This window comes from Netta rufina (assembly GCF_964035555.1).
Source record: "Netta rufina genome assembly, chromosome: 2".
In the NCBI taxonomy this organism is placed as follows: Eukaryota; Metazoa; Chordata; class Aves; order Anseriformes; family Anatidae; genus Netta; species Netta rufina.
In genome coordinates this window covers 71,156,545-71,179,663 of record NC_140124.1, presented here as the reverse complement: position 1 = coordinate 71,179,663, position 23,119 = coordinate 71,156,545, and the positions used below count along the sequence as shown (strand labels likewise).

General features: G+C 42.2%; 1 protein-coding gene across 1 annotated transcript in view; it reads left to right on the top strand.

The window, feature by feature from the left end:
• MYO10 (myosin X) overlaps positions 1–23,119 on the top strand; it is a gene marked incomplete at its 5' end in the record, with an annotated part of 161,414 nt that overhangs the window by 10,476 nt on the left and 127,819 nt on the right. Inside the window, 1 exon segment of the mRNA XM_084306880.1 lies at positions 20,886–20,984. Within this exon segment, the coding sequence (XP_084163006.1) occupies positions 20,886–20,984 (99 nt within the window).

Here is a 23,119-nt window from a genome sequence, read left to right as displayed (position 1 = left end):
TGAAAAAGCATGCAGTCGCTGTATGCAGTCAGAGAGGTTGCAAATGCTTTGCCATTTTCCTGGGATTTTTGTTTCTGTGGCAGAGCTTCTGCTTGCAGCATGACCTGCAACTGCCCAGGAGCATGCGGATGTGTACCACCTTTTATTAGGACAGGAGAGTCAGTGCACCTTAATCTGTGGCTAAAATGAGGGGGCGAGGAGGGTTTGAGACAGCAAAGTGGGGACAATTGTAGTGATTCACCAGGGACCAAAGTGGCTGAGGGGATGGTGCAGGGTGTTTCAGGGAAAGTGGTGGAGAGAGGTTGGTGGCAGGCTCCGAAACGGAGTGGGTACTTTAGCAGGACTGCGCCTCACAGGGACTCCTTGTCGGACAGGACGGGTATGTCTGAGAGCTGATAGTTTGCAATGAATAAATTAAACATCTGCCTTTGCAATTCCTATCAAAATTGGAGAACAGTGTCATGTTGCTACCCTGATGCCAACTGGAATTTTTCCTCACTGGAGGTTTTGAGTGTAGTTCTTCTGGTTGGCTCTCTGGTGTTATAAATGCCAGCATTCTGAAAAGTCTTGCTTTTTAGCATTGCCCTTTAAAGTCCTTCTTTTTTTTTTTTTTTTTTTTTTTTTGGTATTGAACAGTGGAGTGCTTTTGGATAGTTTCACAGAGGCTTATTGGTGAGATCTGAGGTTATCCTCAAGAAGGCTGCAGTAAGTTATGTCATAAAAGTTAGGACTTCGGCATTTGTTAGTATGCTGCATCAGTGGCAATGTTATTGTAGAAAGAATTGTCCTTTTTAGTTTCACTTACACTGAAATTCTTACTTTAATGTTGTTATGTGATCATCTTTTCCCTTGACTTCATTCCAGACGCTGTATCAGAGTGACTAGCAATCAGTGAGCAGCTCTCTGTCTTCAGAAGAGCAGTCGTGGCTCTACCGTTTGCCCTCCAGGAAACAGTTGGCTTCTTATCAAGTCTTTGTAACTGTTAGAGGGAGAGGTTTCCAGAGATTTTGGCAGCATGATGAGTGCTTTGCCACCTGAGGCAGCCCATGCTCCAGATCCCGGGAAGCCTGTTGTTTGTATCCTCACCCATGGAAGGGTTCTGAGAATATCTGTGAGCTAGGATGTCCCTTTTGTCTGCTTTGAAAAAGAAAAGGCTACATCAAAAAGCTCTAAGTTAAGTCTGTGTAAACTGTTGTTTCTGTTGTGGATGAGTGTATTTATTTAGCTCCTGGATTGTATTGTCATCCAGCTGTGATGGTCTGTGCTGTTGCTTCCTTTCCCTATGTACCAGTGAAGAGGAGAGTGGTGGAGGGAAAGAATACCTTGTACTCATTGTCTGTACAGATCTAAATATGATGTTTATGCCTTTGTTCATTGCTATTGGTGATGTTAGCCAACTAACATGCTGGTATATTGCATGTTTCTGAAGTTTAAGTAAATGATTTGGCACAGCTAGGGAAATATCTGCATAACTCAGAGAAAACATATGACAATGCGTTATTTCAGGGTTATTTCAAAACAAACAAAAAAGCTGTTGCTTTGCATATATGCACCTCTTTCTGACTTTGTAGTTGGAGTCAATTGAAACAGTGTAAAAAAAAAAAGTCTTATTTTTGTTTGTTTTGTTTATTTTTCAAAGTTCTGGGAAGTTTGCTGACAGCTCAAAAACTGTACCAAGCACAAATAACAGAAGACTCTGAACAGCTGACAGCTGAGATTCCCTTCTGGAAAGGTGGTTCATTGAGGAGAAAAAATAAGTTCAGAAGTGGTGACCATTAGTGGCTATAAATAAGTTGGGGGGAAAAAAAAAAAAAAAGAAAGAAAGAAGTTACTTGCTTAGGGTTTCAGATGGATAAGAAAGAGGTTATTCCAGTTTTTCATCTTTACTGCGTGGTAAAAAGTAAGGTACGGTATGCCAATGCCCCTTTTTTAGATGGATTTAAAAATAGCTGCTCTTTTACTATTTTCTGCACAAAGAAAACCAGTGCTCTTCAAGAATACTTGCATAAAAGGCAAATGCTCTTTGGCTCCAGTATGAAATAGATAAATGAATTCAAGAATCGGTTCATTTCTAATGGCACGTGTTCCCTGCAGAAATAACACCTGGTCTCACCTTGTGGCCGATTTTCTTCCTGCTGCCCGCTGGCTCTCCAGGGATTTTTACTGAAGCACTGGGGGTGGGGATGCCAAGACCTTGTGTGCAGTAGCATTGTGCCATGATGGGGAACCCTTGGACCTCTGGGGTTTGTGACCAGCTTTGGAGGGGATGTGGGTGTCATAGTCTTCAGGTGTTTGGGTAAAGTTCTTCCAGAGGACCTCCCAGGACACCTCATGCGGTCCTAGACTCTTGGTTTGTTTCCTGTTCCTTCATACAGTGCCTCTCCTACAAATTACGTTTTGAGCTTAAATTCTTCCTTCAAAGGAGCAGCTGCCTTTCACACTAGGTTGATTTCAGTGTAGCTAAGTGAGGAGCTTGGGGGCTTGCATAAATAGCTAAATAACAGTTAGCCTGAATTTGATTTCACTTGTGCAGAATTGGAACCTTAATCTTCAGATCCACGTTTCTTCTTTGTTGACTTTGACTGAGCATTGATACTTTTTTAAGTCTTATCCTCTTTCTCTCTTAGCACTGAGTGCATCTGTGACCATCTTATACTTTCAGGCTCCTCTGGAATATAACAGCAAAGATGCAGTGCACTTAGGCATATCCCGAGTCAGAAGAAGTTTGTGAAGAACCATTCTGTGCCTCTATGAAGCCTGGCTTCAGGTCTCCCGCTTGCTCTGGCTCTTCCAACCTGTTTCAGAAGAGCTCCCGGGCAGCGCGCTGCTTCCTGCTGCGAGGGCTGTAACAAAGGTCTCTTCTGAACTGGGGGTCACACGGGCACACAGGCTGCTCCCTGTCCTAAGCCTCGCTCCTCTTATCAGCAGACGTTGGTAGTTGCCAAACAAGTGGCAGCGATAGCACAGGAGGGGGAAGTAGTCAGTGAGCTGAAGGCATGCATGTGGGGCGGTTTAAAGGGGCAGGAGAGTTTTAGGGTTTCGGTGCTCTAAAGCTTAGTTATGAAATCATGGCTACAGCTAATGGACCCAAAACAAGCAGCAAGAGAGAGTGTTGGGGCTGAGGTGGCTAAAATTTGGTGCCTAGACTTGTATCATATTGAGATGTGTAATTTTATCCCTGAAGATTTAGCTCCTGGTGTTGCTCTGCTTCAATGAAGTAAGGAGTTGATTCAGCACGGTTTGTAATCTTGGGATGCGCACCAGACATGCAGTTCAATCTGAATTAGAGAAAAGTCACAATGTATTTAAGATTGAGCACATTGTGTTTTGGCTTCTAGCTGCATACAACTTGCTTGGCTTCCTACACAGTCCAGGCCTCCGGTGGGAGAACTGATGAAGGGCATCCCCATGGGGTAACTCAGGAAACCCCCCAAACTCCACTTAACAGTAGCTGATCAAAATGACTAAAATTCAGTAGGTAACTACTACTGGTCATTACTATGAAGCTGCTCTCATGCTGAAGTGCTCTTCTGCATCACTGCTGTAATTTGTAAGCCGATAATGGAGTGTAGTAGCCCCACATACCCCATGCGGCTTTCTCCCTCTCTTAGCCAGGAGAACTGATGTGGTCTCTGCCCCCATGTTCATACTATAAAGAATTAGGACAGGAAGTCTCTATTACAATCGGCTCTCTGTTCTCCCTGTACAGATGCAGCTTTGTTAACAAATGACTTGTCTAACTTACTGCCGTTTTTAACCCATGTCAGTATTGTTATGTTGATCTGAACGTTGACTGTAGAGCTTCTTTTCTTTTATTGCAGATGTATTCCTGGAAAGCTAGAAATGAATTCTTTCTTTGTAATTTGCTTTCTTTTAATGAGGCCATCAAGCCATCTCCTTACCAATGGGGAAAATGTGGTATGCGACAAGGGAAGAACAGGTACCACTCGTAAACTTTGTAGTGGAGATGTTCAGCATTGACTCAGGAGTTCCATATGAGATTTTCTGGCATTTTAAGAAGCTGTCCTTGAGATGATCAGCTTTAAAACAGTGGAAATGTTGATTCCATACTGGCCCACAGAAGGCTTAGTTTCAGTAATGCTTCTCTTAATTTAGTGGAAAGGAAGCGGAGCATTGTGTGAAGTCAAGAGGAAAGGAGAGTGTGCCTTCTGTGGTTTGTAACTGTTGAAGAAATTGGTTTGTGTCAGTAGTGGATGGGTAATCACATGCCATCCTGTGTGTTTCAGGCACCAGATGGTATCATGAGAGCTGCTGTTAGGAGAGAAAAAAAACAAGTCCTAACTTAGAGACACTGTGTAGAAAATATGTTTAAAGAAGGATAGGACATTGCCCCCTCCTTGAAGTGAGCAGGAAGAAGCAGTGTATGATATACATTATTCACTATTGTGTACAGTAAAAGTAGTAATTGAGTTTTACAGGGCATGTTCAACATCTGTGGTGCAGTATTGTCTGTATTATTCACACATCTATCTGAAGAATAGAGGGTGTGAATATGTGTGCTCTTACAATGATTCATTAGCAGTGCGTGCTCTTTCTTGAATACTTGAGACTGAGCTTGCTGGAGAATTTTGCTGGAAGTTTCTTTTTGCAACAGAAGGACCACTGGATATAATGACATTTTATTTCTGCCAATGTGCCCATAAATTATTTTTAGGCAAAAAATAAATGTACATGATGTTATCTGAGGGACAGACTTGTACAGTATGTGGGCTAAGAAACAAACCAAACAAAAAAAGCCAACCTCCTTGCAACTTAGCTAAATTTGCATGTTGCCTTGGAAAATCAGGTGCATTTATGGGATTGGCCTTAATGTGAACATGAGGAATTAAAACTAAGCATGTATATTTGCAGACTTGTAGCTCTGGGCATACAGACTCTGTAGTTCTCCTCTACAAACAGGAGAGTTTGTGATTCTCCTCTACAAACTGTTTATGTGGCTAGGGGGTGGGGATACTCCTGGAAGGAGAAAACATCATAAAAGCATAAGTATATATGAAAATATACATAGAAGTCCTGATGGTCACATTTGTGCATAAACAAACAAACATGCTCGTGGCTATCTAAAGATGAAAGGTAGTTAAAAATGTGGACAAAACAGGGTTTTATAGGCACTCTGTTCAAAAGATCTTAATTCAGTGATAAACACACTGCCAAAGTTTAGCTGTGTTCGTCAAATGCTTGCGTAGGTAGAATTACGATGAAAACACAGTCACTTCTTGAAAACAAGGACAAGTTGATACCCGAAACAACGGGGAAGCTGTAGAAAGAGCAGCCAGCCCATGAGCAAGAGGGAAGGTGATGTCATGTGAACTCTGTCATGGGATTTGGATGACTTAAACTTCACCACTGGTTCTCTCAGAGACTTAAAATCTTCAAGGAGTAATTGAATCTATTTTCAACATGGTTCTGTAGTTGCAAAAGGCAGCTACAGGATTTTCCATTTCCAATGTTTGGTTTTAAGCCCCTCGGGTAGTGAGGTGCAGTACATGAGGTGCTGGCTCTTGCACCGGTGCAGGAGGAAATAGTGGCACACTTGACCAGCACCATTCCTCACTGAAGTGACAACAGTTCTTAGGAACTTCTGATGTGAAAGGTTTTGCTGTTTCTGATGGATGCAGTTTTGAATATCAGCTCCTTGTTTTACAAATATATCTGGTTGCAAATAAAACTTGACCTACCACCCAAGTTCAGGAGGTAGACAAGTTCTCGTTGGCTTCCTTGGTGAAGGAGCAGGCACATGGACTAGGGTCTGCAGGCATGAAACTTGAGTAGAACTCCAAGGTCTCAGAATTTATTTCCTCATCATTAAGGAAATCTTTGTTCCACCCTGTAGAATAAAGTGTTTTATGTACTGCATATGGGGCTAAGAGCAGTGTGTTCTGTAAGCAGAAGTTATGCTTCCATTTCATGTTATTTATGACTTTTTTGAATGGAAAACTGGTTGTATTTGAAGCCAAATCTTTTTGACCAGCCACTGAAAGAAGGTAATACAGAGCTGGCAGTGCAGGAACATGCTGCTACTGCAGCATTTATTTGCAGTAAAGTGGAAGTAGCTTTTCATGATTCCTACTGTTACAGCATTAAGCAGCACTGTAGGGACACCAGGTAGAGCAGAGCTGTCGTGTGGGGTTGGATTTTCTGGTAATAATGATCAAGAGGCTTCTCAGGTGTTCTGCTGCTCTGAGATTAATAACAACAGGCTGGTTTTTAAAGAGTAGAAATACCATTTTGGCTAAAGCAGTCTGAAAAATTAGTAACACGCTTAAAAGTATTCGCTTTTTTAAAATGACACCTCTGAGAATAATTCAATGAGGATAGGTCCCCTTCTAGGTGACCAAGTTGGAGCATTTTTCCAAAATGACATCTGGGTTCAGGAGGCATGCGTTCACGTGCATACATCCCATGCTCATCAGCTGAAATCAAGCACGTGCTCTTTCTTATGAAGGAGTATTTCTTGCATTCTCTTTCGTTCTGCAGCGATTTGCCCATATAATGCTGCTTCTGCAATTACATGTTCAGCATTTATGGAAATGTTGTTTTTCAACAGTGTTTAGGTAATTTCGTTTTGCCCAACTTTACCTACTCTGTTTTAAAAACAAAATAAAAAAATAAAAACAGACAAAGAGCTGTTTTATTGATTCATAGTTCAGTAATATGAAGAGTGACTTTACAACTGGTATGAAAAGTAGTAAAAGGTCCTGGCTGTGTTTACGCAAAGGCAAAAATCTATATTTGTTTTAGACTTGCATTTTTTAGTGCCATAAAAATCTGATTGTAAGTATGTAAGGTTAAATATGTTTTAATAGCTCTATGTCAAGCAGCCATGGAAAATTCTCAGTCTGAGTTTGTACAGGCATTTGGATGCTATGAAGTCTGTACACTTTGTGGTGTGATTTTTAAGAAGAGGCACTTCTGTGGGCAGGCGAGAATCAGCGATACTGCATTTTGAGTACTACACTTGCATTTTAATTTAGGCACCCTGCTAATTTGACTTGAACTTTCTATGCAGTCACCTTGTCTATAAATCGTGTTAAGCAACATCCTTGTCATGGCAAGCCTGTAGAGTCCTGCCAGGTTTCACAAACCGGGGATCTGCACCACACTGTCAGAGGTAGATGTTTATGGAGTTGTCTTGGTTGACTCTTACAAAACACCTGGCTGACTTATTTCATTGCCAGCTGAAATAAATTGCTTCAAGAAAGGTTCAAGCTGTGGAGTAGACATACTTTCAGAGGTGGCTAGGAGAAAAAAACATAGTTCCCTGGATGTTAGGGACAACAAGGGTGACTTGTGAAAGCGTGCCATCCGGTTTGTTGTAGCTTCCGGCATACCTTTTGGACAGCAGGGCGAGGAAATGCAGAACAGCTTTAGGAGCCTGCTAGAGCACTTCTCTTACAGGAGGAAAGCATGTTTTTGTCAGACTTGAAGTTGTTGCATGTTGTACATTTATGTATGTTGCCTGTCTGTTTCCTTACAGAGGCATATGTTCATCTGTGGGCTTTCCAAGGGATTTGGTAGTGCTTTATAATACAACTTCTTGAAGACGAAGTGGCTAGAGTGGGAAGAAGTGCCTGCTTCTGGGCACGTTCTTGTGAGCAGCACAATCCTTGCGCATTGCTACATCCTCAGCTCTCCACCGAGATACCCGTCCTTTGCGTGCAAATGCATTTCACACCCCCAGGTCTCAGCTGTTGTTGTGCTATCCTCACCAGCCTTGACGTCTGCTGGGGTTCACTGTTGAATATTTCAGTCTAAAAGCAGCTGTGCTCTTGACACATCTTTCTCTTACCCTAATCCAGGGCAGTGCAGCTTTTCACAGCCTATGTTTGTGGGCATTTGCAGGCTGGGAGATGACGTGAAGTGTTGGCTACAGCTGGCAGGTCGTTGTGTGAAGGAAACAGGATCTCCTCCCCAGATTTAGACCAAAAAAGATGAGTGTAACATCTTGGCCTGAGTAGGTCACGTAGGAAACTACGCTCTGATTTCAGGCCTGATCCTGCAGAAGCAGGGAGAAATCTACTGCAGTGATGCTCTGGTTCTCTCCTGAGCAAGCCTTGACTAATGAGGAGAGCTTTGGTGTAAGGAATCCCCACCTTCAGATATGGAGGGTGCAGCTGTGGGGTAATTAAAATGTATAGTCATTTGGCCAAGAAGGTAGTTTACCCACTGAGGGGCATTGAGCTGTTCAACCCAGGGGCTGTTTTGCTTTTACAAGGAGGAAGTACATGCAGCAATCTAGAACAGTCACAGCCCAGATGCATTTACTTTGTACTCATCATTTATCTCTGCGATAAATGCCCATTTTGTCAGGTACTAATGCTTCAAATCACTTCTGTTTTGTTAAGGTCTCCTAATTGCTTTTGTGGTTTAGTTTTGGATTAAATCTTCCATCAATCTGCAATACAGTGCAATGAATGTGTTAAAAATATTACAGAATCAACTGCTCTGAGTTGGTGCTTTTGATACTAGGTTGAGGGATTTGTTTTCTCCTGCTAACTGCTACCAGCTTGTATAAACATGCATTGGAGAAAAAAAATAATGAAATAAATCAGCAACACAGTGATGCAGGAAATGTTCATCCCTGTCGTGAAAAAAAAGGATGATGAAAAATGCGAATGTGTCAAATCTCTAGGTGTGCCTGTGAGTGAGGAAATGCACCACACCTTCTTGTTGAAAGCTGGAGCACAGATCTGTAGCTTCTTTGAAATGATGCTATGAGCCAAAAGGAAAGGTGTGGTGGTGTGCATCCTAGAAACCTGAGAGCTGCTTTATGTTGCCTGCTTTGGGGGTTTCCCTATAGCTGTGAGATGGAAAGGGGTATGGCTTTACAGGGTTTGTTCCAACATATGGCATGGAAGTATTGATGACCAGAAAAGGGCCGTGGATTTTCTGTGTGCTGATTGATGTAAATACCTGCTCCTTTCCTGGGTTTTCTGGTAAAGGTGTTCCCTTCTGGCAGCCTAATGGTGGATGTGTTTAAAAGGAGTCAATATTTACTACATGTGCATTCTATGGAAAAAAAAATCAAAGAAAAAACGAGTTGCCCTATAGATGCTTCATTTTGTGGTAGCATGACTGCAGAAAAATCAAAACACATGCTGGTAAGAGTAGGATTCCTGGAAGGAAACATATCTCGTCAGAGAGGAGTGGACTAAGCAAAAGCAGGAGATTGCTTTCTAAGGGGTTGTGACCTTGAGGGGCTGAATACAATGAACACAGTGTTTCAGGCCGCCTTTTTACCTTGCAACTGCTGCATAGCATTGGTATTCATCAGCATTGATGAGGCTCTGCAGTGGAAAGCCTAGCAAAGCATCACTTCATCTCTGAGAGGAGTCTAAAGCTGATAAAATGTTAAACTTCAGCATACATGCAGGAAACACTGCTACCTTTTATCTGAATTTAACGGCTTTCCAACTTTACCTAAAATATGTGTTATTGCTAAATTTGCCTTTGGTATAGATTCCACAGGTTTCAGCTAAGCTGCACATTCTATATTTATTCACATGGGTGTAAAGCAGCAGCAGTGCAGCATACTTCGGGGCCATGTAACCTCCAGGAAGGCTGGGGTTAGCCCTGGTTGTTGGATTTCTGCTTGCACCGTTGAACAATTGACTGGGAGAGTGTGCTTGGGATGAATTTCTCCACTGCTACTGCATCCTGTCTCCTAAGGTCCCTGTTTCCTTCTGTGAGGGGAAGTGTTACCAAACACCTCTTGCAACTGATTTTTCTTTAAAGGTGTTTGATCACAGTTTGAGAAGTAACCCATGACCAGTAACTTATTTCATAGTTACTGACACTTTGCTTTTTGGTTCGGGGTTAGTAGGTGAGGACACTTATATCCTATTTTTAAGTTATTTAAATATTGAATGGATTTTTTAATTGAATAATAAATTAATCAATACTTACTATAATAAATTATTAAGTTGTAGGTTTGTATCCTGCACAGTTTGATCTATTCTCTTTATATTTCAGGAGGGCGAGGGCTTCTTTTACTTTGAAATACAGTGGCGATCAAATTGTACGTGACTCACATTTTACTTTATGGTTGAGTGTTAAAATTGGTTTGGAGCCTCTCCTTGAGGTGCTGGCACACCTGGCAGGACTTCTGTCAGGTGCATGTGAATAAGCCTATGCTCTGCCCTTTAATGATAACGTGTGCCATTATTTTTGCTTAATTGGTTGTATTTTCATCAGGTGATCTCCAGACAGGTAATTTGCAGTTGCTCAGTGATTATTGTGGTTTGTAGCAAACAAATTAGTGTGGGAAGATGCTAACGTGAGCTTTGCAACTTCAGGTGTCAGTGGCAGCATCTGCTCTTTTTGTGCTCGCCTGAAGCATGAGAGGTAAGGAGGGAGAGTACGGAGGGGTGCTATGCTGTCCCCTGCTTCCCAGGACATTCATGTGATGCTGTGGAGAAAGGTCATCCCATCTTCGAAGCATGCTTGTGAAAGCCAAGCACCATAGCTGGTCTTCAAATGCAGAGGGTTGCACTGCACCAAGTCAGGCTGCTTATATCCTTGATTTTTAAGTTTTTTTCAAGGATTATTTTTAGGGTGAATTTTTAATTAACTACTTCTCAGGGATTTTAGGGTTGCTTACACCCTGGGGATGTAGTGCTGGTTCCCTATAACCTCCAGGTGTTTCACAACCTGTGTTGGACTTGTTCAGTGTCCTGATGTGAGCCTGATAATGTCTACGGGAGCTTCCAGAACCAGCCTCAGCTCTTCTGCTGCCAAGTTGCTGAAGTCAGTTGTTGCAGGCCAGAAAACCACATTTTCCTGCCTGGGTAAAGACAGGGCAGGTATTTATTTTTCATCCATCACGTGTGCAAGGAGGCTGCTAGGCTGTGGGGTGACCTAATCTGTTGGAGTTGATGTGGCACAAAGATATTTGTCCTGGATTCGGTACGTTGCTCCTGATTTATTACAGCAAATACAGATAGGGTTGAGCAGGTGGTGGTGGTGAAAGGTACTGGATGAATCGTTGCAGCTGGTGGGGATGAAAGACCCAAGCTCTGTCTGCGAAGCATGGGGCAGCCCAGATCGGTCAACTGCTCGTGGCCGGGGTGTCACAGGGATTTGTTCCTCAGCCTGGAGTCAGAGCAGCTGGGTGGGCCTTCAGAAAGGCAAGGTACATTGCTGCTGAACAGGCCCAACAACGCCGCCTGACTTACTGACTGCCAGTGCTGTTTGTCTTCTCTTCCTCCTGGCTACCTGTTGGCCGTGGTCAGGCCTTACCCAACAGGTTTACCCGTATGAAGGGTCCTCTTGATGTATGAGATGTGGCAGATGGGCAGAGTAAGGAAGGGGTTCTTGTGTTTGCAAGGCAAGAGCTGAGTTCCGTCTTGTTTAACATCTTCATTAGCCATCTGGATGATGAGGTAGAGTGCACGCTCAGTAAATCCATGGACAGCACAAAACTGGTGGGGGTACCCAGTGCAGCCATCCAGAGGGACCTTGGCAGGTGGAGAGGTGGGCTGACAAAAACCTCATGAAGTTCAACAAGAAGTGCAGAGTCCTGCACCTGGGGAGGAACGGCCCCAGGCCCCAGTACGTGCTGGGGGCAACAAGTCAGCAATGTGCCCTTGCTGCTAGGAAGGCTAATGTTGTTCTTTGCTGTATTAGGCAAAGTATCGCCAGCAGGTTGAGAGAGGTGATCCTTCCCCTCCACCCAGCACTGCTGAGTCCAGTTGTGGACTGCCTAGCACAAGAGAGACCTGGACGTATTGAAAGAGTCCAATGGAGGGCTATGAAGATGATCAAGGGACTGGAGCACCTCTCCTATTGAGGAGAGGCTGAGGGAACTGGGACTGTTCAGCCTGGAGGCTCAAGGAGGGGAATCTCATCAATGTGTATAAGTACCTGAAGGAAGGGTGGCAAGAAGATGAAGCCAGCTTCTTTTCAGTGATGTCCAGTGCCAGGACAAGAGGCAATGGGCAAACACTGCAGCAGAGATGGTTCCCTGTGAACATCAGGAGGTGCGTCTTTACCGTGCAGGTGACCGAGCACTGGCTGGAGAGTTTGTGGAGTCCTCCTCCTTGGAGATCTTCAGAAGCTGCCTGGAAATATTCCCGGGCATCTTACTCTAGATGTACCAAGCAGGGGGTTTGAACCAGATGACATCCAGAGAGCCTTTCCAGCTTCAACAGTTCTCTGACTCTGTGATTTAAGATTATTCTGTGTCTAGTAATCAGCATTACTGTTAGTAAAATAAGTAAATGAAAGAACTGTGGACTGAATGGGTCCATTATTCTCTTCTCTCCCTCTCTTTCACACTTAACTTTCTTAACCTTGAAATGCAGTCTTGCTAATCCTTATAGCTCCAGATTGTAAACCGTGTCTTTCCAAAATCCTGAGTTTTAGTTTTAAGAGAATATGGAGCACGGAAGAACGGGGCAGGGAAGAAATGCTTATAGAGTAATGTGGGGACAGGTTTGGTTTTTGACTTAAGGCTATGATCTTATGCCTATTTTCTGCAATGGAGGTAAGGCTGGAAATAGCTTGCTGTCTTGCCTGTCCCCCCTCAAGCCCAGGAAAATACTATTCATGTGTAAACTGATATTTTTGAGTTGCAGGTAAATGTAAACAAATAAAAATCCCTCAAGTGTAGTTACAGTTGTAGTAGGATTGTGAAATTTTCCAATATGGAAACGAGCTAAATTGGAACCTTTTGTAATTTGATGATAGCAACTTGACAAGTGAAAGCTGTGGTGATCATCTTGGGAGTGTACCTTGCACAGTGTATGCCTTTACAGGAATTATTTTCACGTAAGAATCCCACTTGGCTAAAGATAAGTTTCCCTGGAGTTGTCTGCTTGATTGGCATGGAGGGAGAGGGGGAAAGAACAAGAAGAAGATGATGTCGATGATGAGTGTCCTAGAAACCAGGAAAAGGCCTTGCCTTGCCCAGTTCTCTTCCTTGTGTTCTTTTAGGTGCAACACAGTTATTTTATGGATGATGCTTCTTGACATGAGAAGGCCTTTACAACTTCTACCAGAATAGGTTTAGGTAACTGGCAAAAAGCAGTCAATGGTAAAAACTATCTTGAATAGGAATTTTATCTGCTTTGGGAACTAAAATCAGGCTGAACCAGTATGATGTCTCTCTCGGCATGCTTCTATAGCACAATGAGTATCAGAGAAAAACTAGTTCCATATAGTTTTTCTGTATTACAACTTCTAAAAAATCAGTGTCCAGGTACTTTGTAGAATGGTGTTAAAACCAGTTTCTTGAGTGATGAGCCTAAAAGACATGCAGCTCATGAAAATAAATGGCAAACACCAGGACCTGTGTGTCAAACAAATGTGTGTTTTTTCTACTTAATCAGCTTTTAAGTACTCAGAGATGTCCTTCCTAAATAAAAAATTTGAAATTGAGATGGAACATCCTTGCAAGTGGGAGTTCCCAGACTCGTCATGGGATTTACATGTGGTGAATGAGGAACAGCTTTCAAGCTCAGCCTCAAACTGACCCATGTTCCAGAGGAGTCCATCTCTCGTGTTACTCCAGGCATGCCACGTAGTTGGTGCTTGTGAGTCCTCTCACCTGGTCTTTACTTTGTATTCTGTTCAGGCAGGAGAGGCAAGAAGAAGATGAAAAAAAGTGCTAGGGTGTTTTAGAACATTTCTGAGAAATGGCTTTGAGATTCTTAGCAACTTGTGCAAAATGAAGACTTGGCAGCTAGAATATTTCAAAGGCAACATTTCCTAAGAAGAGTGAACTTGTAGACTACCAAGCACAACTGGGTGCTGTGGATAACTGCAGGCACTTTTCTCCCCAGGTCAGTGGCAGAGGTACAACGCAGAGTAATAGCTTACTCGATAACACAGAAAAGATTGCAGAAGCTAATGATGATTTAAAGAGACTTTGGGCAGTTGTGCTGGACTAACTGCTCTTGCCATATTGTTATAAGCGTCGATGAACAGCTTTTAGAGGGAAATCTCTTCCTCTGCTACTTCTACATGCACTCACATCATCCTTCCTTGCTTCTGACTTTGTTGTGATTATATGCTGCAAAAAAAAAAACAACAGGCTCACATGGATGAAGAACTGTGTACGTGTGTGTAGATTAGTTAGAATTCTGTTGGTTTTAAGCAAGTAAAAGAAGTTTTTTTGTGTGTGTTTGTAGTCATGACTGTAATTGATTTAAAAAAAAAAAGTTTTTGAAAAATAAGGATGCTTGGCAAAACAAAGCTGTCATCAAAGACAAGAGCAACTTTGTTTGAAATCTGTGAAGACAGATCTAGGGCTTGTATGGTTGCTTCTTAGAACAAATTCTATGCTATTTTGTGAGCATACTGTATATTCCTTTTTAGGAACTTGGATTAGGGGAGAGAATTACATGCTACTTACCTTCTTAAGGTGACCGTGAAGGCCCTAGGAGGTCTGACATTTGCCTGTTTCTAGCCCCTGCCCCAATATGGATGGTGATGGAAAGGTTTGCAGTGGCCCCAACCTCTTTCCCTCTTTGTTCCTTACATCTCCCCTGTCACCAACAACTGCCTCTTCTTCTTTCTCACTAATTTGTTGTCTTTTTGAACTACCTCTCTTCCTTACTAGTTTTAACAGTTTATTTTCTCTCACCTGAGATGGGATGGGGAGAGCAGTGGAGGCAGTACTGCGTGCAGGACCCATTTCTTGTACTTGCTGGTGATTTACAGAGGGACTTGAAACTGTGGATCCACTAAACAGAGAAACATTGCTGTGCATGTTCCCTACTTCCCTGATTTCACATTTTGCAGATTTAATCACAGTTGATAAGTACTATTCAGAGTGCTAATTTTTAATTTTGGAATTAATGCCATTGACTCAATTGCCTAGAAATTTATTTTATCTTATTTTAACATAGACTAGCAAGCACAAGAAACAGATGTCTCCTAGCAGCCTGTCCTGCCTGCCTGAGACTGGTAATGGGTACAGGCCTTCCAAATCCTGACATTGTTCTATTTTTGTAGCTTTGATCCCTATGGTGTAGGTTAGTACTCAAAGCACAAAAAGATAGTATTTTGCAAAACTTGACAAAATGTAAAGGTAACACTCGAATCTTTCTCATTAAAGTCATAATTCAGATTGTAGCAATACTGGTAACTCTTTTGAAAAGACTTGATGGCATCTCACTGCTATATTTTCTTCTTCCATTATAACAAAGCTAGTGTTTCCTAATGGTGCGGAAACTTCGTCGTCCTCAGGTGCTGTTAACCATGTCTTCAGAGCTCCATTAGTGAGTGCAATTGCTTTTTGGCTTTTGATCTAGGTCTGCTGGTAATGTGTGTATTCAAGCTAAGCAGCAGAAGGTGGGGCGGGGTGTGCTTGTCCACCTGCATGTTTAAAGGTTAATCTCTGCTCTGTTTGTGTTGGGAAAAACTGGAAACTATATATTTTTTAAAAGCCTTTACTAAATAAAGTGGCAGTGGTGTGAAGGGATGGTGTATTCAAAGGCCCTTGGAAGGTAAACATTAATTCCAGTTCCCCATTGAGACAATAATAATAATAATATAATAATAATAATAGTTTTAGTCCAGTTAGTTGCTTTTAAAGTGGCAGGCTATTGTCAGTGCTGCGCTATCTCCAGTTACTGAAACAGGAGGAGATGGATTTTGTTCAAGGTTAATCAACAGCTGCTGCGCAGACCTCAGGAGCAGAAGAGCTGGTGCTTTGATCTCATGTGGGGGATGGACAGACAAGAGAAACATCGAGTGTTCAGGAGATTTTGTTCTGCATTAAACTCTCTTCCTAAACTGACCTTATATCCCCTGGAAACTGCTTCATGGTTTTGTTCTGCTTTATAACAGTAAAGTAAAGCAATATGGCTTAGGAGGCAGAGCTAAACTCATTGAGGGAATGGTGTTGGTAGCTTACTATCCTCTGAGGAAATTGTAATTAGTGCCTTCAGTGTTTTGAAAATGAATTCTGTTTCATTCAGCTAGATAAAGTATGTGCCAAGATCTAAGTGCATAGTCATTTAATGAAGTTGAGTTTAAGATTCTGGAATTTAGATTAAATGCTCAAATACCTTCCAGAGCTGGCTTTCTCTCACACTCTACAGAGACTTAGGATTCAATTAGTCCTTCTCGGTAACTCCTTCTGTCCTTTGATAATCTGCCTTCTCGACAGAAGACTGCCAGTTACTCATGGGGGAAGGCAGAATGTCTGGAAAGAGAGTTCGTCTATTGATTAGTTTATTTCTCTTTCATAGACCGTGTGGCAGTAGCGTATACAGACTTCAGTACTAACTCAGTATTTCAGCCACCCCAGAAATCCAGCGCTGGGGAATCCTTTTGCTGATGAGCACACAAGCCCTGTAGAGATGGGTACCTAGATCAAGAACAATATTCTGAACTACACATTAAGATGTCAGGCAAGTGGCCATTATTTATTTATTTTTTCCCCCTCTGGACTTTCCCATGGAAGAACAGGTCTGGTTCTCTGTTTGGGAGGTCTGACACTTCATTTTGGGATGAAGTTTGTGAGAGAGATCCTACTTTCAGGGCACTTTGAGTTTGCCACTGAGTTGTTTGGGCAGGCTTGTTAGGATTTTGGGGTACCTGAAGTGAAGTGTTTTCAGTTTTGCTAAGCTAGTGATGAAAGGCAAGTTTTCAGAAAAAAAAAAGAGTTCATTAATACGAAATTGCCAATGTTACATTTCTGTCTGCATAACTTTTTTTTATTGGTATGGCCCTCCTAGTGATTAGTGCATAATTTAGTAAAGAGGAGTAACAAAGATAAATGTGGTTTTAATTATCTTTGTCATGAAAAAGCTATGTCTGGCTTGACTGAGTTAATAACATCTTTTCCTGTCTCTCAGAATTTACGTTTTTGAGCCAAGCTACTGTAGTGCATAAATGAAAGGTTTTCTAAATACATATTGACTATTGTTCCCTTTGCTTTGTCAAGGCCTAACAATTAATGCATTTTGAATGCAGTTGTGACAATAACCTACATTACTTGCCCTTAATTTAAAGCAGTTTTAACTGCTTTGAATCAATTGCATTGATGAGTCAACTGGATTTTTACATTATAACATGTGAACGAGTAGCATTTAGTCTTAGATGATGACAGTTATTATGCAATGTTATTATGCAAAATACGTATGTGTGTATATGCACTATATATCTATGCTATATAAAAATGTGATAATCGTGCATGTAGTTACTTTATTCACCATACAACCTGGATATGTACAAAATTGGATTTGTTAATTATGGTTTTGCAATGAATTCTCCACTTTAACTGAGATAAAGTTCTTCTATTCTGGAAATCAAAACATGAGCTGTTTCCAATAGAAAGTTAAAAAGTAGATTTTTGTCATCTGTAGCAACAGAACACCCAGGAACAAAGAAGTCATCTTTGCAATTTCAGCAGTAAAATCCGCAAGGGAAAAGAACTCAGGAATTCTTCAGGTAGCCTTACAGCTGTGAGATTTACAAACCTATTTCCTTTGCCTTTTGGAGTCAGAGGAAATCAATTGGCTTGAAAATAATGGCATATGGCCCTCCTTCTGTACGTACAATTTTTTACGTGTTTTTACAACTTTGCTTCACTGAATTAAGAACCATTGGGCTTTAGTAAGTACTTCGTGGCTTTGTTTTCCCCCTTATCACAGAGTGACAGAATGGCAGTGTCCCAGATTGCTTGTCAAGGAGTGACCAAGTTACCAAGTTTCTCCCCTAAAAATAAGTTGGGATCAACATGTGTGCATTCAACATTGTCCTTCCTTGGAGGGTTCACAGCTGGTATCTAAGCCCTTGCCTGGAGAGCTGGCTGCGTGCTCTCTATCTCCATCCAGCAGTTCCAGAAGTCCGTGCCTGGTAGTCATTCCTTGCACTCACCCTACAGACCACCAGGCTAAATCAGGTTGGGCTTTAGGCTCTGAGAAGCCTCAGACTTTTATTTCAGTGAATCCTTTTTTGTAACCTACCTTTCTGAAGTGAAATCAAAAGGTGGTGGCACTTTGCTAAAGGATACTGCTGGAGTTAGTGGACATTTCAAAACGCCGTCTCTTGCACTTGGTCAGAAATTGTGAAATGAAAGTGTACCTAAACTCTGGGATCAAAGTAGATTGATGTGAAGATTTTGTAGATCTGAAGACTATGAAGTCTTTGGTGTATGTCTTATCTGTAAATTAACTACTACTGAGGATTTTGTTGTCCAAGCTGTCGCTTGTAACAAATATGCTTCAGAGGGATTGCAGTGTAGTTACAGAGCGTGCTGGGCATGGAAAATGACCTATGGGATCTTTTGCCAAGGCATTTTTTATATTTTATTTCTTCCCTCCCCCAGACCAGGAGGTTCTGCAGTGTACCCTGCCTATGGACAGACATTGTATTGTTGAGCTACCTTGCCAGAGCACACGTTGTATTTGCATTTCGGAGGCCTCGGGCTTTGCAAACCGCATTGTTCCAGCAGTCTCTGAATAGTGGCTATTGACCCCTAACAATGTACATTTGTTTAAATCAAACCGTTCCATACTTGCTTTAAAATGCTTGTTTTAGGGCTAGCCCAGCCAAGTGAATGCTTCTGTGCAGGCCCCTGTTTCTGCTTCATAGCCAGAAAAATGCAGAATGCATTATTTAATTTCACTATGGAAAAGATTATTCTCCTTTTGAGAGGCTATTTTGAATTCTGAGGTTTTGGCAAATATTGTTGTGGCTTAATGTTTATAAGTGTTTTCATTGCCCTTGAAAGCATAAACTTCATGTTAGTTGTGCTCGAAGATTCTGGCAAATAATAAACGAGCTGAACAACAGGGTTTGATTGTCCTGAAGTGCTTGCGGAACTTGACTGCATTTGGACAAACAGGGTTTTTTGCTGTGTATTTGTGTGTTTAGAGAGATCGAATTCAGAGATGGAGACTGATTGGCAGGGACACTCGAAGCTTTCCTCTGGGAAGGTAGTTAGTCTGGAACAGAGTCCTTTTTGCCAGCTAGGGTGACTTCAGCATGTCATCCAACCTGTTGTGATTCGTGAGCTCAACTGTGGTTATTTGCTATGGGGCTGAAGTGAGGCTTTATCAGCTTTTGCTGGTGAGGAGCCGGGGAAGCCTGAGAGTAACACCTCCTGCCATGCAGAATGCCTGCTGGCTCTTGGGCTCTTGTGTGCAGACCCAAGCAAGCGGGTGCTATCACTGGGTTTTGAATTACATTTTCAAGTCCCCTCTCACTTTGACCACTCTCGGGGAGCCCCCTGTTTCTCCCTCTCTCTTGCTGTGGTTGCTGGTGCTCTGCTTTCTCTTTGGCACCACGCGCGTTTCCCTGCTCTGTGCTGACCCCATGCTCTCGAGTCAACATACCCCATGTTTGAACTGCCTTGGACTTGGACTTGGTATAAACCTGGAAAACATCTGGCTCAAGGTTTTAGACATAAAATGACAAAGAGTTCCACAGGTATTTAAAAAGGAATGCAATTTGCCAAAAGATGGAACGGGGGCAAAAATCAGGGATGCTCTTGTGTGTGGTCCCCTGTATGTGGCTGAGCTCATGCCATTCAGAGAAACCAAGCAGCAAAAGTTAGCTTTCTGTAATCTTCACTTTGTTTCTCAGTGCTGCTGTTCTCCCAACATAGGAACAACGATGGTGTTTATTCAACATTATTTTAAATGTATGCAACTTGTAATGTGGCTGAGCTTCTGCAGTAGACACGTGAGCCACTCTCTAAGGACATAACAGGAATAAACTGTATTTGTTGTGGTTGTTCATCAAGAACCTGTACCCAAACCAACTTTTTAAAGCCTCGAGTCTTTTTTCTGTGTGTACAAATTCAGACAAGGATGATCTTTGAATGCTGGCATGCAAGATAAATTTGAATCTTTTTGAATTGTTTAATTCAAAATAAAACAATCAATTTTATTTATTTATTTATTTATTTTTCAGGGATTATACAGCCAAAGTCACAACCTTTGGCTTATCAGAGTATATCCCAGCCCCTTCCTATCATGCCTTTACCTTTCCTTCTGGAAAGGATTTGCCTGTTCTGATGGAGGGGCGACACGACACAAAAGCCTCTGTTCTCTAAGTAGGCCTAAAATACTGTAATTCTGATATGGAACCTGCTGTCCCTGTATAGAAAAAGAACTATAGTTTGTGTTTGAGGTTCAGACCACTGGGGTGCTGCTGCTGAATATCTTCATGCTGCCTGAAGGCTTCTCCTGCTCAGAGCAGCTCAGGCAGGTGTGATTACCCTGCCCATCTGCCTCATGTGCACTCGGTGCTGGCTGTTTCTTTTCCTCTGTGCTGGATGGGTCTACCTCTGAGGGCCACAGACAGCCAAATAAAAAACTAATTCTGCACCTACCCTCTTTCACTAGATTGACTTAAGTGTTTAGCTGATGGTGTTTCTGTTGCCTCTTTGGCTCTAAACAACAAATGCTATTTCTTTGTCACTTTTCTTGCTGGCAGATTTTAAAAATCTGAGTTCTTGTGCAGCCAGGAGAACAAGACAAGATAAAGGGTGAGGGGGGTTAGAAAACAGGTGAAAGTTGGTAGGGGAGAAGTGCTGTGATCCTAATGGGTTGAAAATAAACAGGTAGTGAGCCTGCTGGCTTTGAGGAGCATCTTTTAAATGGTGTGTAAATTTAAACACTGCTTTGTAATTTTGTGTGTGCTAACATGAGGCACATGACTCAGTGAATTAGCCCCAGCTGTTCATGCTGGCATTTAGGCACTTCTATTAAAAACAAACCAAAACTACGCCTGTGTTTACGTACTTTACTTATGGCAGAAGATGACAACTACTTGCTGAAGGATTATTTTATTTCTCACTTGCTTACTTTGCAAGTGAGCTTGCTTGCAGCTAGCTTGCTTTCCTTTTATTTTCTTGAGTTTTCAGTTATGCCATCTATAACTCTATTTTTTTTTTTTTACTCTAGGGGTCTCGTGTCTGGTTGCGAGAAAATAATCAGCATTATCCAAGTACTGTTCATTCCTGTGCAGAAGGAGTCGTCGTGTTCAGGACAGACTATGGCCAGGTACGTGCATTGCCCCTATTTACATTCTCCTTTCTACCACTCTGTGGAAAAGAAACAATTCTGCCTAACAGGGAGGACATAGGAGAATGTAAAAGTCTAAGGCGCATGAATAGAAGCATGCATTTTATATGACTCGAATGTGGAACTTTGGTTTCAGTCGTGTTGTCCATTGCATATGGACAGCTGGTCAGCTGCTACAGCCGTGTCTGACAGAGCTGAAGGTTTGAGAGCCATGTCCAGGAAGTTACTTAGATCCCAGAGGCTCTGTCCCGCTTGCTTAGGTTACCTGGGCTGTTGCAAGCAGTGTGTTGTCTGCTGTGGTAGCACACCACTGGCTGCCAGCTGGGGAAGGAGGCTGGTGGGCAACTTCTGTTCTCTCCTCCCTCTCCCCCATTTTTTTTTCTTTTCTCTTTGGCCAGAAGAAGGCAGAACAAGCCCTGCCAGTTGCTGACAGCATGGCAATGCTCTGCTTTCTCACTCACTTTTCATTTATCTGTTTATTCTACTCTTCATCAGGCCACAGTTTATCCAGACTTCCATTTTTGCAGCTTCCTTGAAGAAAGTACAGTGGAATTCACATTTTAGATTAAGACTCAGATACAAACAGTTACACTGGTGCAGATATCAGAGTCAGAACGCTGTCTTTGATTTTTGGAGGGTGCTCCCTCCTCAGTTTTGCTTCCTTTTTTCTTAGTTATTTGTACCAGATAGAGGTAGCTTCAGGTAATGAACAAGGCAGAGGAAAGTATGATAGTATGGAAAACATGCTACCTTTTCTTGCTGCCTTCACTTAATGCTTTTCTGAGTGACAAAGACAGAAAAGCATTTCGTTCAGAACCAGGGAACCCCTACTTTTCTCACATGCCTTTTTGCAGGCAGAAAAGGAACTAGACAGAATTGGTGTTTTTTGATGGGCAAGACATAGGTTAAATAGAGGGAGTGAAGAAAATGGGATTGTTAGTCACACAAAATGTCTTGAGGCTGGTCTCAACTGAGGCAGGAGGACCTCCTCAAACAAGATCAACTGAACAGAAGATTCTTGTTGATAGAGGCACACAGAGCTGCCTAATTGGTAGTGATACTAGGCTGTGTTGGATTCAGATTGTCTTTCCTTCATGCAAGAAGGTGGTAGACAAAAGCAGTGAAAGCCAGGTTGTAGAAAGCTGAAGGACCAGTATAACATACTTCAGGTTACTAGGTGTCTTGGACTGGTGACCCAGAGACATACGATACAGGGGAAGATGTCCACAAAGAAACTACTGTTAGATGCAAAGCCTCCTTCCAGGACAAGAAGGTGCCTTTGTGTGTGTTGGTGTGTTCTCAGTGTGATGCATGCATTTATGTTTGCTCGGGTTTGGGAAGTTGCATATTTACAGTTTACACGCGCTATTGAAATTTGAGGCCCCATGAAGTGCAGATGCTGAGACTGTTTCCTCTGTTGTTTGTGAATAAGGAAGGATCTTCCATATTAAGGCATCATAGTTACCTTTTATTTTGCTGTGCGTGTTGTTACAGTAGCATATGCTCCAAGCCACTATCTTCATTAGGCACCTCATTTAAAAGTAAGCCCTAGTTGGAGTGACACAAAAGTTTCAGAGGTGCTACCTGTAGTTTTTCACAGAATTTTATAGATGGACACCTGACTGTGAAGAACCTGTCTTTTAGAAGTGGTTCATGATGTCGACATGACAGTCCTTGTACTATGGGAACTGCAGGTGACAATTGTAAAATGGATGGCTTGCATTGGTGCCCTAACATGCAGTGGCAGAGCTAATACCAGCATCCATGAGTGGACAAGCTGCTTGCTAGCAGCTTTGTATACGTGTATTACATGTACTGTTGCCTTTCCATGGTGTACAGAATGCAGGCTGAAAACTCAGGTAATTGGGAGAAGACTCAAGTCACTACCGTAATACAAACTAACTGATTCCATTTACTTAGAAAAGTGATGTTTACAGCATTAACATAAGAGAAAAAGCAAAAAGTTTGTCCTGCTTGTTTTAAGAGCAGGTGTCATGCTATGCTGTGAAACATCCAAAGACATAAGGAGTACACCTCAGAACCAGTGCATGGCACTTAATGTTGCCAGTGGGTCTGAGCCAACTGTGCTCCAACTAAGGGCAAATCAGCAATTC